The following is a 19,771-nucleotide window of genomic DNA, read 5'->3' on the forward strand; positions in this document are numbered from 1 at the left end:
CTTTAACCCTCTGTGCCTTCCATGTGATCACTCTTTGAATGCACATTTGAATTAATATTTAAACTGTTTATTATGTGTGATCCTGCCTGCATGTTGTCTAAAGTTAAAATGGTCTGAAACTCTAACATAACATTCAATAAAAATGTGTTTTCCTGTTTTTTATTACCTATACAGTTACCATATTATCTTTTGTGCACAAGTAATACTGTCCATTTACAAATTCCCAAAGTACAGTTCATCTTCTCTGAAAGCTGCCATTGCATTTTATTCAAGCTGCTTTTTCTTATATAAATTGATATCGTCTAGTGAGCTGTTCTGAACTGTGTGCATGCTTGAGGCACAGAGCTCTTTTTCAGTTGTTAAGCCCCATACACACGCTCAACAGCGGTCTTTTATGCAGCACAATTGTTGAACAACTTTTGTTGTGAAACAAGTTGAAACCGCTAAAAAAAAAGTATTTTGCTATTGTTCAAAATGCTGATAAGCAGTCAATCGAACTGTTGGATTGACTTCTTATCAGTCTTACCAGCTTTTTGAACAATAGCAAAATACTTTTTTTTTTTTTTTTTTTTTTGCTGTTTCAATTTGTTTCACAACAAAAGCTGTTTGAGGGCCCTTTTCCACCAGCGCGTTTGCGCTGGCTGAATCGCAAAACCGCAAACCGCTAGCGATTTTACAATCGCTACGGTTTGCTTTTTAACATAGGAATCGCGGTAGGTCATTTCCACTACCGCGGTTCGCTTTTGTCGGGAACGCGAACGCGCGGCGGAGCGATAATTGCCGCGATTTTGCTATGCAGTGCATAGCATAGCAAAATCGCGGCCGCAAACGTCGGGGGAATCGCCGGTTTTGCGATTCAGCAATCGCTAGCGTTCAGCATGAACGCTAGCGATTGCAGGTGGAAAAGGGCCCTGACAATTGTGCTGCATAAAAGACCTCTGTTGAGTTGGGGCTTTACACACAATGTAACAACTGTAGAATGTAAACAAAGATAGTGTTATCTCCGCTCTGGACGAGGATCTTGTGCTAGGTACACACAATACAATTTTCTGGCAGATTTATTGCCAGATCGACTATCGACTACTTCCAGCTGATCTGATTTCCAATCAATTTCCCATTGACTTCTATGGAAAATTTATCAGAAACTCGATCGGATATCAGATCAGACCTGATGGAAATAGTCGATCTGGCAGTAAATCTGCCAGAAATTTGAATCATGTGTACCTAGCATACCCATTCTATGTCTTCTGCTATGTCATTAGGGCCAAATTTCCCTTTCTTACTGAGGACTTCCACCCTTGTAACCTTTTTCCCTAATAATCCAAGACTACTTTTGGGATGCTCCAATTCTCTCTAGAATTCCCTCCCTCGTACCATATATACATTAAAAACAAGCCCTCAAAACCAACCTTTCAAATTCCTCTACCCAACTTCCTTCTTCTCTTAACCATGGCAAATTATGCACATTTCCCTTCCCCCTACTTAATATGTATGTCATGTACGCAGGTTTATCTGCACCTCCTATTTGTTTATGCTTTGCTGCTTAATATGTTGATGCTATAAATGATAATAGTTGCAATGATACACAGCTTTTGGATGTTTATTTGGTTTGTTGAAAAAGTTCCATCGGTACCCATATAAAGTTATATATAGTTATTGACCCCTTAGCCACCTAATCAACCAGTAATCCAAATATCAAAGATAAAGGGTAACATTAGACTAGACACACTCCAGCTTGATTGTTCCCTTTGGGTCTAACCACAACTTAAATAAGCCTTTCCAGCGCTATGAAGTTGCATAAAATGTTTCACCAAGCAGCACTCTGTGTTTCCATCAAAAGACATTTTAGAATATCCGATAATAAAAGTTACTGAAATGGATCAGCCGTGAAAAAGTTACAAAGCAGTCTCGGAATCCTTGGGATTCCAGAGCACCACCATTAGTGTCATCATCTGCACATTTACAGTAACAATGGTAAATCTGCCAAGGACGGGCCAGTCTAGCCGAAGCACTCCTGGAATACAGTATATAGAAAACACATTTACAAAGTCCAAGAACCCAAGGTTACCGCAGGCCCATTTCAAGTCAGCAAATGTCATTTAAAGGGTAATATTCTTCTTCCCATATTCCTTACTCTTAACTCTGAGGATTTGCTTGCTCTGAATGCAGCTATGCACGGTGTTACATCTTATAATGTTACTTTTAAACTAGTTCAGACAGTCTGTACTCTTTAATTTTAATAGCTGTTTTATATGTATTTTCCATTAAGAGTCCGTAGCAAGTGCAGCACTTCATAATCCAGCTTTTGCACGGGTTTTCCTGTCTCAGTCTGTGGATAGACACATTGGTCTGTCTTTGAAATAGCTGTATGGGGTTATGAGTGCATTAATAATCGAGATGTGCTCGGAGAAGCCTCCTGAACGCTGGCAGGCTTGATGAGTCCTGTTAAGGAACAGACATCCCAGTTAAGATGCAGTCCACGTTTTGCTCCTGTTCTTACATTTGCTGGAGCATGAACCTCTTCTGAAATATTTCAAGATGTGTTTTGAGCTGATGGTTGGCACGATAAGGCTGGCGCATTACTTTAACGTCTAGCTTGGTGAAGCTGGTAGTTGGAGGTTTTTTGTCTTTCTTAAATTCTGTGTTTGTGAACATTTTCCTGCAGCCACCAGGAAACGTAACCTTTCTCTTTTGTCTGCGTAACAGGATCCGGTCATGCCTTTCCAGGAGCCGCGCGTAGATGACAAAAGCGACGAGGGCGAGAACCCGCCTGATGAATCAGATCAAAGTAAGTTGAACGTTGGCCTGCGAGAATGACCTGTTATCCCAAAGAGAAGGCCTCTCAGAAATCATAATTTAATTACTGTCTCTTTGGTGGTTAAAAAAAATAAAAAAAAATTCTCCCTTCTTCTTTCTTGCCTGAAGCAATTTACAAGCTATTAGAGAGGTCTTTGGATATCAGGTTGAGGGAGAGTGCATCAAGGATTTGTTACACAGCTGACTGATTTTGTCCTTCTACTTGTTCATTACTGCGTGTCATTGTGTGCAAGCTCTGCATCTGATGGTTTATGATCTGCAGTAACTGCAGATTTCACTAGAATTTAATATACTAAACTATGGAAAGGGCAATTTATTAAAGACCAATCGAAAACAGGAATTTGCTTTTTACCCAATATCCCTTGTTTGCGCTCCTTTAAAAAGTTAAATTGGATCGAGTGACCTTTCCATGGTTTTTAGAATGTTGTGCCTCCCTGGCCTGCAGAATCAGCAGCCTTAATTAGGTGAGGCTGTTGTGTGACCTCCTGCCTCTAGGTGGTGCTATTTGTTTTAATAGAATCCTATTACCCCCTCTCAGATTTTGCTGCTGAGGACTGTAGTGAAGCGGTGCAGGCGAGCATATGTGAGATCTGAGAGGCAGAGAAGGAGGTAAATGGGGATACAAGGGTGGGCCAGACAGGTGAAAGAGGCGTGTTTTATGGGCACAGCACAATCTATTCCATACAGCTCTGATAAGCAGGGAGACTGAGAGCTGACCAATCCGCTTAGGAAGAGTTGAGCAATTCAACCAGTCATTTGCCTATATACTGGGTACCACATACAGTACAGCACCAGTAGGAGGTAAATGTTCATTCATTGCGCCAGTATATGATGTTTTTTTAATTTTTATTTGGTATGCGTGGAAGAGAGATAGTCTTATACAGCGAGTATATCCCAAACTCTATATTTTAACTGGAAAACTTGGAGGGTCATCTTATATGCCGGAAAATACAGTATTTATCAATTTTTAGATCAGTAAAACAGACCTTTCCACCCTGTCCAATAAGTCATTTTTTGCATTCTCTGCAAAATTGACCAAGATTTTTTTGGTCAAAAAATGTCAATCAAAGTTTTCTATGCAAGCAGTTATTTGAATCTAGAAATATAAAAATTAAACAATTTGGAAAATAAGGAGGCTGCAATTTTTTTTCTTGTAAAAATGCAGTTTTCTGGCTACAATATTGATGCTTTGGCATTGGTGGTATCCTGTAATCAGTGGACTCAGAGCAACACTGGCACACCTGACCTGATCTGTAAAGTGTATGCAGCAAAAAATCAGCACAATAATCTGTTAAGTAGTATTTTCCACAGTTTATAATGCACCTTTTCTAGCAGGTTTCTGAGGGAGAAGACTTCTTCGTTTCACATAAACCTAAAATCTCTGTATTCTAAGCAGCTGTTTTTGCCTGAAGTAATCTTCCCCCATTCCTGCAAATACAGAGCTATTACAGTGCAAGTAAAAACATTTAGTTGCAGTTACATCGAGACATCAGGGGTAGATACGTGCAAATAATTGTATCCAATAAGTTGTCACATGTGCCACTTCTTTGCATAGCTGTGCAAGGAATCTGATTGATATAATTTTATACAGATAAGTTTTACCACCATGCCCACAGTTAGCCTTCAGGGATATTAAACAACCTGGAAGTAACTTTTTACAAATGATGTGTCTAACGTTGGCACGAGGGGTGGGTACTTTCATCACTTTACAGTAATAAACTCCCAAACTCTTCCGGGAATGAGGCACAGCCTGGTACAGAGACGTGACAGTGGCTGGGGGATCTGCCAACAGGCACAGAGAAATGGCTTCCAGCTGCTGCTTTCCAGCGCTTCAAATGCAAGAACCATCTTTAAACTTGATGGGGTTTTTTTTTCTAATTCGTGGACTAGTGTAGGGAATTTGTTTAATGTTTTTTTTTTTCCCAGGCACATGTCAAAACTATCATTTAATTCTGTTGCCTGTTCAGTAGAAGCATTAATTGTGTTTTAATCTGCAAGTAGTGTAAGTTGCCAGGTTTGCTGTTATATAACCTTCTAGTTTTTGCAGAATAAAAAAAGGTAAAATATGTCCTTCACCAATACACAGATCCTCATTTTCCCCTTCCCATCCACCCAGTCATATTCTCAGCTCCTATCATACTCCTTAGAATTGTATGTGAGGTGAAAAATGGTTTAAAAGCTTTGCATACCTGTATAATCTCAAAGGTCCCCAGACACTGGACAGCTCTTTATTTTACCCGGCATCCCCTCCGCGCTGCTGTATCTGAAAGCCCTGTTCATACATGCGCTGTCCACTCCACTTGGCCTCGTGGATTGCCCTCCCAAGCAGCTGTACAGACCAGCTGTGGCCAGGAGTGCCCTGGCATGCATGGTCAGAAACATTGGAACCGTGCATGCCCAGGACACTGCTGGTGACACTGCTACATACAGCCATGCAGAAGTGCCTGTGGGGCTACAGTGGCAGCATAAAGGGAGGGTTGGGCACAATAAGGGCGCACACAGTGTCTGGGGACCTTAGAGACTATGCAGGTATGCATAATTTTGTAATTTTTCTACTCTCAAGTTTATTTTAAGCTTCTTTTCATGTCTGTAAAGGGGAGAGAAAGGGAGGAGGATAATCGGGAGTTGTCTCCCTGCAGCCCACAGTGGGTACTACTGTAGAGGCTGACTCAGTAGCATCCACCACAGTGGATCACTAAGTGGCAGGCTGCCCATTTCATGGATAACCTGTGCCCAATCTAGAATGTCACTCAGAGAAAGTAAATTAATGAGATAAACAATTGTATCTGCTGCGCTTTGTTTGTTCAGGTCATATGAAGAGTAAAGCTGGATGTACACAAATTAGTACCATCACCCACAGGGATCAGGCCTCTATTCTGTCTGGTGACAGTTTGAGGCCAAGTGCTGTACAGACAAGTTTCATCCTAACGAGATAGATATGGAGGCTGCCATCTTAATTTCATATTAAAATATGCTACTTGTCTGGCTGTCACACTGATAATTATTGTAGTGACTAGGTTGCCAGCGTGAAATGATCCTTACTTCAGCAGTTGCATGCTTTGTGTAGGTGTGTGTGTCAAAATACTAATGTAAAAAAGATCAGCCTGATAGACAGTAATTGTCATATTTAAAAGGCAGTACAGATGTCAAACTCCATATTTTCTAATGTCAGGTTTTCTTGAAAATGTTTACTTTATACACTTGCATTTGAGCCGAACTGTGTATAAGCCAAGGTACCAATTTTCTCTAAGAAAACAGCGATTGACTCGTGTATAGCCCCCTCCACAGGAGCCAGATGTGCCCCCAGTACAAGTCCGCTTCCCTCCCCATACATAGATGTGCCCCAAGGATGATACAGCTGTGTCTCAAGACGCCACACGGGAAGAATATTCTGATCATTGCACTGCTGAAAGGTTGCTGGCATGCTCTGCTCCACATGCCTCGGACACAGGTAGTCTTGAGCAGCGCACTATGCATACCGTGTTGCAGGGGATGGGGGCTTGGAAACAGCAGGGAGCCAGATGGCAAGAGCAGGATTATTAGTGCATGATCCTTGTGCTCCAATGCCAGTAACAAAACTTGCTCCACCATCCGTTCTGCTCCACTGACTCGCATATAAGGCAAGGGGGTAACTTTTCAGCACATTTTTTGGCTTTTACGTGAGTATCTATAGTACTTTTTGCCTGCTGTACAGTGCAAACTCTACAGAGTGGAATGATAAACTGTGCATGGCGATCTGTGCACCAAGCCCCAGAGAAACAAGAATAGAATGAAAATTTCCCAGTGGGGATAATTAACACTTATGCAGGTATAACAGAAAAACATCAGCAGTAATTGTATATGCTTTTCTCCTTCAGTGCTCTCTCATATAATATCACATTTTTAAGAAATAAAAGAAAATGAGTTTATTTCAGACCATTTAAATCTTATTTCATTCTAGCTTTAGTCTGTAGTTTATTTTTAGTATGCTAAAATATCCCACAATTTATTGTGAACGGTCATGCCTGATTGCTAAGGTATGCAGTGGGTGGATAGTATACTGGCTGGATAGGCTCTGTCTCTGACACAGGAGACCAGGGTTCGAACCTCTGCTTTTCCTGTTCAGTATGCCTGCACCTATTCAGTAAGAAGACTTTGGGCGAGACTACCTAACACTGCTACTGCCTATAGAGTGTCGCCTAGTGGCTGCAGCTATGGCACTTTGAGTTTGCCAGGAGAAAAACGCAATATAAATGTTCTGTGTCTTATTACAGTAGAATCCCAATGGTGCAAGCTGCTGGACAATGTAGCCTTTTTTCAGCACTAATCTAAGGCCTGGGATAACAACAACAACAATAATATTTATATAGCGCTTTTCTCCCTGGGGACTCAAAGCGCTCTAAAATATGTCCTTCACCAATACACAGCTCCTCATTTCCCCTTCCCATCCCCTCAGTCATATTCTCAGCTCCTATCATACTCCTTAGAATTGTATGTGAGATGAAAAATGGTTTAAAAGCTTTGCATACCTATATAATCTCAAAGGTCCCCAGACACTGGACAGCTCCCTATTGTAAAAACAATAACAATAATATTTATATAGCGCTTTTCTCCCTGGGGACTCAAAGCGCTGTGACCCTGCATTATGCAGTCTCAAAGGCTAGGGAAAAGAGGTGAGTTTTTAGCCTTTTTTTTAAAGCTGTCCAGAGAGGGAGCCTCTCGTACTGATTGTGGAAGTGAGTTCCATAGAGTAGGGGCTGCATAGGAAAAGGCCTGAGCACCAAATGTTAAGTGTATCCTGGGAATAACCAGCTTCATCTTGTTGGCAGAGCGGAGGGGGCGTGGAGGGGCATAAAGTTCCAATAGATCCGCTATGTATTTGGGTCCCATGTGGTGTAGAGCCTTGCATGTCAGCAGGCAGATCTTAAAATTGATTCTCCATTTTACTGACAACCAGTGAAGAGTTTGCAGTACTGGGGTGATGTGTGAGCTGCGGGGGGCATTGGCTAGGAGTCTGGCTGCAGCATTCTGTACTAGCTGTAAGGGGCGCAGAACCTTATCTGTAGATCCGATGAACAGGGTGTTGCAGTAGTCTAGGCAGGAGGATACAATTGCATGAACCAGGGCAGGTAGGTCTTCAGCTGGGATAAGGTGTTTGATTTTCGCTATATTTCTTAGATGGAAGAAGGAAGACTTGACGACAGCTGATACCTGCTGTCTGAGTTTTAGATATCCATCCAAGATCACCCCAAGGTTTCGCACAGAGTCTTTATACTGTACGGTATCTCCCCCAATTGCTAGTTTGAGGTGGTGAGCGTTTTGAACTTTATCCACCATGTGTGGACCACCTACCACCAACACCTCTGTTTTATCAGAGTTCAGCCTCAGCCAGCTGGTGTTCATCCAATTTTGTAAATCCACTAGACACGCATTTATGGATGCTGATGGGTCTTGGGTGCCAGGCTTGAAGGACAGATACAGTTGTGTGTCATCTGCATAACAATGGTATCCTAGGCCATAGTTCTAGATTATTTTGCCCAGTGGGAGCATGTTGACTGCAAAGAGTAATGGTGATAGATAGTACAGAACCCTGTGGAACTCCATAGGCATGTGGCACTGGATTAGAGTAGTGTGTGCCCAGACATACTTGCTGTGTCCTGCCAGATAGGAAAGTCTGAAACCAGCTAAGAACAGTATCCCTTAGGCCACAGTAATTCTTCAGTCGCTGGATTAGTATTTCAGGATCCACAGTATCAAATGCTGCAGACAAGCCAAGAGGAATTAGAATTGAGCAATCACCCTTGTCCCTTGCAGTAAGTAGATCATTCATTACTCGGACTAATGCCGTTTCAGTGCTGTGCCTTTTCCTGAATCCTGACTGAAAAGTATCAAATATGTTGTTATCTGTAAGCCTGGCTTCTAGCTGGTTGGCGACTGCTTTCTCGATAACTAGATTTGGAATGGTAAGTTCGCCACAGGTCTGTAGTTGGTTACAGAATCAGGATCTAGTGATGGTTTCTTCAAGAGTCGTTTTATGATTGCTTTCTTTAGTTCTTCTGGAAAAAAGTCCACTTTGCAAGGAGCACTGAGTGATTTTGTGAAGTGCTGACCTGATCAGCTCCAGGCACTGCATTAAGGATCCAGTTGGGCCAGGATCCAGGTCGCAGGTAGTGGGGCGGAGACTTTGAATGAGAATTCCAAAATCTTCTTCACTCAGAGTGTCAAAGACTTGCCATGGTGGTACGGTAGTAGGCATATGCAAAGTCCAGTGGTCAATTGATGTTGTTGGTGTAATGCTGGCACGGATGGCAGACACCTTGTTTGTGAAGAAGGCAGAGAATTCTTCACACCTTTCCCTGGAGAATGTGGTTGGGGCTTTTAGGCAGGAAGGATTGCAGAGTGATTCCCCTGTGTGGAAAAGTTGAGCAGCTCTGTTGTTGGCTGTAGATCTTTTGTGCGAGATAAAGTCTGATTTTTCTTGTCCACTGGCAGTTAATTGGACAATTGTTCATTCCAGTTGTTTTCTTAATTAATGGTACAATCGATCATATATAGCAAAACAACATAAACACATACAGTAGCCTTTGATCCTTTCTTTTAAGCAAAGTCCTGCGACTTGAACAGGATTGGTTGATACTGTTGAATACATCCAGTCACCCAGTGATTGCGAAAACGATCATGAACTGGTTGTTTTTTTTTTATCAGATCGTCTGTTGATTGGTACTGAATGTTGGTCTGCGTGTACCAGGTCTAAGATCGAGACAGGTAATTTGAGTGCCATGCAGTGCCTGGTAATTTGGGGTCAATACATATAGAAAAGGTACTGGCAAACACTATGCATGCCACTAAAAGAGTGAGGATAGTTAAGGCCACAGGTGAGGGTCCTGCTGTGCAGCTTCGTAGCCTTCGCTTAGCACCTAAATTACTGGCACCTTTTATGCATACATTGCAAGATGCCCATTACTGGTCATGCCCATAAGTATTAAGTCCCTTACTGCTTCATGCAATACAAGACTTAATTTACAAAAAGGTTTTATTGAAAGTAATAAAAATACACACAGGTTGCACTCGGCATGTAAAATGGCATACAATCAAATGGACGTAAATCCTCATAGTGGAAAATATGTACTTGCATGATATCCATATATAGTAGAGACATCCAATATAAAAATGATACAAAACTGGTGTTTGGTCAAACTAAACACTAAAACAAAGAAACCAATGCAATCCTTCCAGGCAAACTAGAGCGCTACAAAAAGCAACGTGCAATAACTAAAATTTAAGAAGATGACCCAGGTGAACAGTAAGCTAGCCGTTCTGCCCAGTTATATTGAAACTTCTCATTAGAAGCTGAGATTGCGTGAACCGGTCTATCAGTTTCTATCAAAACATCCAAACGTTCTTCTAGTTGTGTGTGGGGAAGAGTGTGAAACTTCCAATTGTAAGCAAACATCCATTGAGTATACAAGACTTATTTTGGCATTCGCAAATTATTAGATAGGACATAAAAAATGTACAGTGGATTTATTCCAAATGGTCAGGTCTGCTTGTGATTGGTTGAGACCAGCCACAAATGTTTTGTTAGATTTAGTAATCTAACCCACTTTATATTATAATCTTTTAAAGTAGCATACCAATTAACGAGGAGTGTATATTGCAAACATGACATACACCATATCCTCAGATATTTCCTAATCGTGACTCTGTAATGATTTAAGACCATGGCTAATTTTTCTGCTTGGCTTATTTTCTAGTTACAATTATCCATCCACCCCGAAAAATTGACACACGGAAAGATGGCTCGGAGGTAAGTTATAAGGGAAGGTTTGTTTGGTGAACAGTACAATAAATATTATTCCATCTTCTGAAGCTCTTTACATATAGTAAATACTAGTAAGCTCTGTCGGAGCATGTCACTCACACGTCTCCCTTACCTGCTTGTTTTGAACTACTCTTATTTTCCGCTAACATAAATATATTGATATACACAGCAAGGAGTAGGCCGTCCTCTGCAAAGTTTAACCCATTGTATTTTGGGAATAGCAGAATGGTTTGTTTTTTTTCCATTACATATCACATATATCCCTGTGCTCTGTGCATGCATGTACATAGTGGGATCATTTAGCAGAATGGTCCTTCAACAAGTGCAAATGACATCTGAAGGTAACACAAATGTTTTCACTGTCTTCTTAAAGGACGACTGAAGAGAGAGATATATGGAAGCTGCCATATTTTTTTTAAAGCAATAACAGTTATTTGGCTATCCTGCTGATCCTCTGCCTCTAATACTTTTAGCCATAGGCCCTGAACAAACATGCAGCAGTCCAGGTGTTTCTGACATTGTCAGATCTGACAAGATTAGGTGCATGCCTGTTTCTGGTGTGATTCAGACACTACTGCAGCCAAATAGACCAGCAGGGCTGCCAGGCATCTGGTACTGCTTAAAATGAAATGAACATGGCAGCCTCCATATACCTGTCATTACAGTTGTCCTTTAAGGATTCAGCTCTAAACCTTCTCTTTGCTGCTTCTTTTTAAGTTGTTGCTCTTAATACTTGTTCACTCATGAGCTGTTTTTGGCTTGCTGGTTATAGGACATCAAACCTGTCATTGATGGAATGGATGGCATTAAAATCTCGCAGGGTCTGGGTCTTCAGGACTTTGATCTCATCCGAGTAATTGGAAGAGGAAGCTATGCCAAAGTCCTTTTAGTGAGGTTAAAGAAGAACGATCAGGTCTTTGCTATGAAAGTGGTGAAGAAGGAGCTGGTGCATGATGAAGAGGTTTGTACAGTGTGATTCTGTAAAAAGAGATCTTTGAAAATAATGTGTTCTCAGGCTAGAGAGAAATGTACAATATGGCAGCTATGCAGTATATGTGTGTCACTCGTGGTAAGTGAAACGTCTACTGTATTTTATTGTCCGTAGAGATTACAAACAGTATGACATTTGCCAATTCCTAGGAAAATGTTGCCACCTCTATGTTCACCTATGAGGAATATATTTGTCCCCACACAGACCTTGTTAAAGAGGTCAGTCACACTCGTACTCGCCCAGTGAACAGATAAAAAGTCCCCAGATGGTAACCTGATGGTCATTAAAACTGAGGGGGCTACCACTGAGAAAAGGACATTGGTGTATGTCACTGCTTACTATTATTGTGTATTTATATAGTATTGATATTATCCATAATGCTTTATGTAGTCATATAACTAACAGTCGCTCTGAAGAGCTTACAATCTAATCCCTACCATAGTCTGTCGTCCTCTAATGTTCCAGTTTTAGTCAGGGACCGATTTATGGGAAAGTCCATAAAGGCCTGGGCCTTGAGTGGAAAAAGCTGAGGGCCGGTGGGACTTGGGAGAGCAAAGAGGCAACATGCCAAAATAATCTCACCTGATCCGCAGCCACCCCGGTTTCCTCTTCACCCTAGCACTTTATGTGCCACGAACAGGACGGGCTGTGCTGGTGTGGCCTTGCCTGACCCTGACCCCACGTCATTCAGAATATCTACGCTCTCCTCTGGAGTTCCAAACTCTGAGTGGAATTAGAGGGGCAGGGCTAGCCAGGACACAGTGAAGGAGAGGTCTCTCTGTACCACTAGGGCTGATGAATAGGAGGTCAGATGCCGCAGGTTGCAGGCACAGACCTCCCAGATGGTGAAATAAAGCCCACACTGGTGACACCATGCATGACTGGGATCCAGCCAGGCCCAGGTGTGGGTGGAGAAAGTATAGTGAGAACAGCTTTCACACAGAGGAGGTAGGAAAGATTGAGACAAATGGTGTTCCAAGTCAGTGTTTGTTTCTCTGACCCCCCTCCATCAGCCCCCACCACAAAGTGGAATCTCCACATCCATAAATAAAAATGTGTATTTTATTTTGTAAATGGTGTGCACTGTCTAGGGGATTATAAAAGGTGCCATTAATTCTGAGATGTTGGGGCATTTTTTGCTGCCCCTGCTCTTATAATGGCTGTGACTACTAAGTGACTTGGGGCCATATGCAATTCACTTTTTCACCTGAGTTTTCTCCTAGGAGAAAATTTTTCATCTTCGATTTAAAATAACTTTTCAGCACTTTTCAACTAAAAAAGTACCAAAAAGTAGGTGGAAAAGTACTATCAAAATTATTTTGAGTATTTTCTTGCTTTCTGGTGGCCGAAAGGGTATTTTATTGACAAGTTTAAAATTATCACCTAGAAGAAAACAGGTGAAAAAGTGAATTGCATATGGGCCCTGGTGGTTTGTTGCAGTGCATGTCACCATTGGGAGATGGAGTACAGTATCTCCCAGTGAGCAATACAGCATAAAAACAGGCAACTTTTAACTCTGCACCCATTATATGCAGCAGGGATAGAGAAATATTGGACTGGGGCCATGCCACAAAATTGAAAAGGTAATGGCATCTTTTTTAACTGCCCTGCCCGAGTTATTTCACTTTAGATAGCGTGGAGCCGGGCTGTTGCAGCCGACTATTCTCAGGATGCGTCTGTATGCCTAATGCCGAGCGGCGCAGGGAGCAATTGATATATTTATCTGATCTGGATGCAGGATTGACTCTCCTCTTGCATCACCGAGTGGCGCTAACACTGGCATCCTCCTTTGGGCCCTGATCACATGATATGATGTGTTCAGGGCCCAGAGGTGGATGTGAGTATTACAGTTCTGCTTGCTGGTTCAAGTGGAGATCCGATCCTGCGTCCAGATCAGATAAATATATCAGTCGCTCCCTGCGCCGCTATGCATTAGGCTTACAGACACAGCCTGAGAATAGTTGGTTGCAGCAGCCCTGCCCCACACTATCTAAAGTGAGAACGCGGGCAGGGCGGTTAAAGATACCATTACCTTTTCGATGTTGTGGCATGGCCCCGGTCCAACATTGCTCTATCCCTGCTGCATATAATGGCTGCAGAGGTAAAAAGGGACTGTTAGGATGCCGTATTGCACACCAGGAGATACAGTACTCAATCTCCTGATGGCGCCGCAGTGCACAAAAAAAAATACTATGTGGCAGTTAAAATCCCCCAAACATGCACCATTTTAAAACCTTCCTTAGGAGTAGGTTACCGTAATAAGTAGGTTAACCTAATATTATACACATTTTATTGATGTGGAGGTTTCTCTTTTTACATGCAATTTCCTGCAAAACTGATGGCTGGTAGTCACTTGCATTTTATTAAGAAAAAAAAGATAAAAACGGATGCAAATGGAAGGAAAGTGCATAGGAAAAAAATGTATGAAAAATGCACTGCATTTCTCCATGCACTTTTTGCGTTTTCTTGGTGGAAGAGATTGCTAAGTGCGGTGGAAGTGACAGCAAGCCTTGGTTTGTGAAAAGTACAAATCCAGCCCTGGTTCTAGTCTAGTAAGGCCAATTTTTAGGGTGAATGAGTTAACCTGTCTGTATGTTTTTGGAATGTTGGAGGAAGCTCAGAACACCCAGAGGAAACCCATGCAAATACAGGGAGAACATACAAACTCTATGAAGAGAATGTCCTGGCCCAAATTTGAATTGGGGATCCTAGTGCTGCAAGGATTTGGACAGAGACAACTTTATTAGTAGTGTGCCACACCTTGTGGTATTAAAGGACAACCGATGTGACATGTTGAGATAGATGTGTATGTACAGTGCCTAGCACACAAATAACTATGCTGTGTTCCTTGTTTTCTTTCTCTGCCTGAAAGAGTTAAAAATCAGTTATGCAAGTGACAGTTTCTGCCCAGGTTGGGACCGGGTCAGACTATAGCATGACTCTCACCGATGAGTAATTACAGCCATAAAATACTTTACTGTCAGTAAATGGCTTCCTGGAACAGGAAAGAGATAAAAAAAAAAAAAAAAAAAAAGTCAATAATTCATAATTTGAGCTCTAGCCTAATTCAACGAAGGTGTAATTGAGCAGAGACAATGAAACCGTAAAAACTTAAAAACTAGATTTAAATATGAAATAAAACTGTGAGATATGTAAAAAAAAAGTCATTTTTAGGAGAAGGAGGGTGGGTATAATTGTTTTTCTTATCAGTTTATTTTCACCTCAGATGTCCTTTAAGTGTTGAAATATTTTTAACCAGCCTTCAAATCCCTGGTAAGAAGTTTTTTTTTTTTCTTCCATATTTCTTTTTTTTTTCAAATATATTTTATTTGCATTTTTCATTTTCCATCCTTGCAGACCTAGGTCTACATACATCATCACACAGTACATAGATATTACATATGAGTGATACATGTAGTGCAATTTCGTCGCAGACTAGGACTACTGGTCCCTCCCTCCCTCCCCGTACCTCCCCCCTTTCCCCAACAACCCGACCCCAAACAAAAACCCCAGTCTCTCAGCACACAACTTGTTTTCAAAAAGCTACACCAGTGTGTCTTATAACAGATTATTTTAAGCCGTTAACTCTTGGTCGCAGACCCCTGTTTTTGGGGGATGATATTTAAGTGGTCCCAGTGATCCACCAATGTCCTCCAGGCAGTACCATGAGGTAAGTACAAATTTCCCCATCAGTTCATTTATTTCCGCAGGTGAGAAGGTGTCCAATATATAGTTTCTCCAAGTTCTGAAAAAGTTTTTAGCTCTTTTTTCCACATTTTGGGATACCTGTAACCTTTCCAGTATAAAGAGGGATAAAAGTTCCTTCCGTAGCATATTTATGGTGGGGGCATGTGGTTGAATCCATGTTAGGAAGATAACCCGCTTGGCCATGGCTAATATGATATGAAAGAGCGCTGAAGGGACCTCTTGGCTATTTCCAGTTTGTACTTTGTGGCTGTGAAATAGACATAACATGTGGTCTTTACAGACCTTTTTTTTACATAATTTATTTGCATATTCCATTACCTTGTCCCAATAATGGTCTATCACGTAGCATCTCCATACACAGTGCGTTAAGTTGGCGTTTGGTTCTAAACATTTGGGACACTCAGGGACGTAATGCTCTGGTGGGTGGGTATATTTAATATTAAAAGCATATTTCGCTCTATGCAGAAACAGGAGGTGGGAGGTTCTATGTTGCTCGTTTATAATATAGGATCTAAACTCAGTAAGGCCTTGTATTATATTCTTTTCTAAGTCCTCATCTTGGAAGTCTTTCCTCCATGCTTTAAAGCTGAGGTATGTTAATTTAGGGCCCTCTATACCCGCTAGGCATTGCACTAACTCTGATAATGTTTTTAGAGGCCCCCCTGGATTTAGCATTTTGTCAGTCATCTGGCAAAGCCACATCTGAAACACTGGCAATATGCGACCTTACAAAAGATTGAATTTGCAGATATGGGAGGACGTCCCCTTTAGGGATCATGTACGTCCTTTTTACTTCCTCAAAGGTCATCCACTTGCCAGTATCCAGACGCAGGAGGTTGCCCAGTTTACTGATTCCTTTCTGGTCCCAATTTGCAAAAAACTGTTGTGTGGTACTTACTGGGAAGTGAGGGTTCCCCCATATCGGCATATACTTGGAGATTAAGCAATGGAGACCCAGCTTTTTCCTAACTGCCCTCCATGTCAAGATGGTGTCTTTAAAAATTACATTTTGTTTGAGTCTGACAGGTATTTCAGTTAATTTTGAGTGTAGAAGACCCACGAGCGCCCATGGCTTTGCAATTTCCGCTTCCAGTGCTAAGTTTGAGTATTTGCTAGTTCCTTTTACCCAATCTTGTACGTGTCTTAATAGTGCCGCTAAATTGTATCGCCTTATATTTGGCATATTCAGCCCCCCTAAAAGTTTTGTCATTTGGAGCTTTTTTAATGCAATACAGGGTTTTTTGCCCTGCCAGAGAAATTTGTTAAAAGCAGATTCAAGTAGCTGTATGTCCTTGTGCCGGATAAGGAGTGGGATTGTCTGCATGGGGTAGAGCAGTCTTCCCATGGTGGTCATTTTTATAAGAGCTGCCCTTCCTGCTAGGCCTATTGGAAGTTTATCCCATCTGTCTAATTGCTCTTTAAGTTGTTTAAACAGGGGTGTATAATTTAGGGCATAAATTTGGGTGGGATCCCTGGGGATTTTAATTCCCAGATATCTCACCTGTGTGTAAGCTACCCGTAATCCCAAGGCGGGCCATGATCTAGTGTCAGCTAATTTTGAGAGGGGCATTATTTCGCTTTTGTCTCTATTAATTTTTAGCCCTGATAGATATGAGAATTCCGTTAGTATTTTAAATATTTGGGGCACTTGAGTCTGTGGGTTATCTATAAAGAGGAGTATGTCATCAGCAAAGAGTGACTGCTGGATTTCCACTTCTCCCACTTGGACTCCCCGAATGTGCTTTCTTAAAAGAGCTGCCAATGGCTCTAGGGCTAAATTAAACAATAATGGGGATAATGGGCATCCTTGCCTTACTCCTCTGCGCATCACGAGAGATTCTGAGAGAAAACCATGCGTCATTATTCTGGCTTTGGGTCCCAGGTACATAGCTTGTACTGCTTGTAGGAAGGGGCCATTGAAACCCATTTTCTGCAGGACCCCAAACATCCAATCCCACTCCACACTGTCAAAAGCTTTTTCAGCATCCAGCACAAGGACAGCTGCTGTTTTGTATGACTTGGGATATGCACGTACATGTTCTAATATTGTTAAGAGTTTTCTTATATTGGTGACCCCTGATCTCCCACGTGTGAACCCCACTTGATTTGAGTGTATAAGCCCCGGCATCAGAAGAGATAATCTGTCTGCCAGAATTTTCGATAATATCTTGACGTCCTGATTAATAAGGGAGATAGGCCTATAGGAAGCTGCCTCACACATATCTTTCCCCTCTTTTGGAAGCAATTTAATATATGCCGTCTTTCCCGTTTCAGGGTATTGCGCATTTTCCATTATATGGTTATATAATCTGGTAAGGTGGTCTCCTACATCTTGTTTTAATATTTTAAAAAACTCAGCAGAGTACCCATCAGGTCCTGGAGATTTTTGGTTTGACAAGCCCGTGATCGCTTCCCTGACCTCCCCCACTCCTATCTCAGCATTAAGGCTAACTAGTTGCTCTTCCGTCAGTCTTCCAATTGGGAGATTGGCAATGGCACCCTCTAAACGTGTGGAGTTTAGATGATTTGAGGAATATAGCTTCTCATAGAAATCTTTAAAAATTGTATTAATGATCTTGGGATTTGAGTGAAGCTCCCCTGTTTTATTTTTTAATTGCATGGCTTGCTGGGGTTTCCCTCTTGCCTTCGCCATGTTTGCTAGTAATTTTCCCGCCTTTTCACCATATTTATGGAAGGTGAGATTTGTATATGGTTTTTGTAGTTCAATTTGCAGCTTGAGCCATATATCCCCTTTAAGTTTTGCCTCTTGCCAATTCTCCCTGTTTTCCTCAGACGGAGATTGTTTAAATTTGGTATATGCTTCCCTTATTTTAATTAATTCTTGTGCATACTTTCTGTGAGCTTGCTTTTTTGCTCCAGATACGTGTGAAATAATCCTACCCCTTATCACTGCTTTTCCGGTTTCCCAAAAAAGAACCGGGTCACCAGTATGTAATTCATTCTCCGTAGTGTATTCCTGCCACCATAATTTTAATTTGCTTTCAAACTCCTCATTGCCGTATAGAGCTGTTGGGAAACGCCACACAATATCTGAACCTCTGGGATATGAGTCCTCCAATTCTAAAAGAATTGGGGAATGGTCAGATATAATTAGGTCTTCAATAGATACTGTTGTCATTCTGGGAGTGAGTCGATTATGTATAAGGAATAGATCTATCCTGGAGAATGTCTTGTGGGTCGGGGAGTAGAAAGTGTAGTCATGCTCCGATGGATGGGCATATCTCCATGTGTCAATTAGATCGCAGGCCTCTAAGAGGGGCTCTATAAATTTATCTCTGTGCTTTAGAGAATGTTTGGGATGACTTCTATCTTCCCAGAGGTTCGGTACCGTATTGAAATCTCCCCCTAGTAAGATCTGTGAATTCTGCTCTGCCAGAAGCTTACGCTGTATAGTTTGATAAAACTTCCCATTTTCCGTGTGGGGGCCATATATGTTGTAAATAATAATCACTTCCCCTGCCAGTTGAAGCTGCAACCTGGACCATCTGCCTTCTGTATCATGTTCATGCCCTAGTACTTTGCAGTTAAGCTTTCTGCTGATCAGAATCATAACCCCTGCTTTTTTCTCTACTGCCGGTGAACCATAAACTTCACCCACCCAAAATTTTGTCATGTACTTATATTGGTCCTCTTTTAGGTGTGTTTCCTGCAATAGGCAGATATCGGGTTTGTATTTGCCTAAGTGGCGTAAAATTCGCGACCTCTTGTTTGGGGACTGCAGACCCTTTACATTCCATGAAATTAACTTCATTTTACTTTATGGATCTACATAAAGGGTACGTCTCAGGTTGCAGCTTAATAATCCTACTTATTGGAACCGTTCCTGGTGCTGAGAGATACCAAAACAGAAACCCCTTAGCCCTCCCTAACCCCAAAATAACCCTAAAAAACTTGCGTTCAGTGACTTCTCTTCTTCCCCGCATGCGTATCTTCTCCTTAAACGTTAAAGGAGCAGTCAGCTAATTTAACATCCCCCCCCCGAGCTATCTTATGACAAATGACATATAGGCTTTTGCTAAGCTAAACAAAACATGCTTAGTACATTTCAGCGGTTAAACATTTTACTCTATAAATTTACACATTTGGCTATAGATTGGGCTATTGTATATCCCACATTTGTGCTGCTATCTTATTGCTAATCATTTTGAATATGGGTGGCCGCAGGTTTAGTCCCTAGGGCCCAATCCGGGTGCAAGGCACTTCTTTCCCTGCCCTGTCAGGACGTATCAGTTGTGAATTTGTATGAATTGTTCGTACCAGCAGTACGGTTTTATTTTGTGCTCATACGTCTGGCTATTATGCCTTGAGAGCCAGAGCAGCAGCCATCTTTACTTTTCTCACTCTCCACCGGCTGCATCATTTGAATGTGAGCCTGTATCTGCATCTAGTGCAGTCAAGAACGTCTCCACCTGCTCCGGCGTATCAAATGTATG

The 19,771-nt window shown here is 41.7% G+C and overlaps 1 protein-coding gene across 3 annotated transcripts in view; it reads left to right on the top strand.

Annotated features, from left to right (window-relative positions):
- PRKCZ (protein kinase C zeta) overlaps window positions 1-19,771 on the top strand; it is a 368,822-nt gene that overhangs the window by 281,704 nt on the left and 67,347 nt on the right. For all 3 annotated transcript variants that reach the window (XM_068240660.1, XM_068240663.1, XM_068240662.1), the window contains 3 exons: window positions 2,707-2,788; window positions 10,551-10,603; window positions 11,391-11,579. In XM_068240660.1, coding sequence (XP_068096761.1) covers window positions 2,707-2,788; window positions 10,551-10,603; window positions 11,391-11,579 — 324 coding nt within the window. The remainder of the gene's footprint in view (window positions 1-2,706; window positions 2,789-10,550; window positions 10,604-11,390; window positions 11,580-19,771) is intronic.

The sequence above is a fragment of the Hyperolius riggenbachi genome, chromosome 6 (assembly GCF_040937935.1).
Source record: "Hyperolius riggenbachi isolate aHypRig1 chromosome 6, aHypRig1.pri, whole genome shotgun sequence".
Classification (NCBI taxonomy): Eukaryota; Metazoa; Chordata; class Amphibia; order Anura; family Hyperoliidae; genus Hyperolius; species Hyperolius riggenbachi.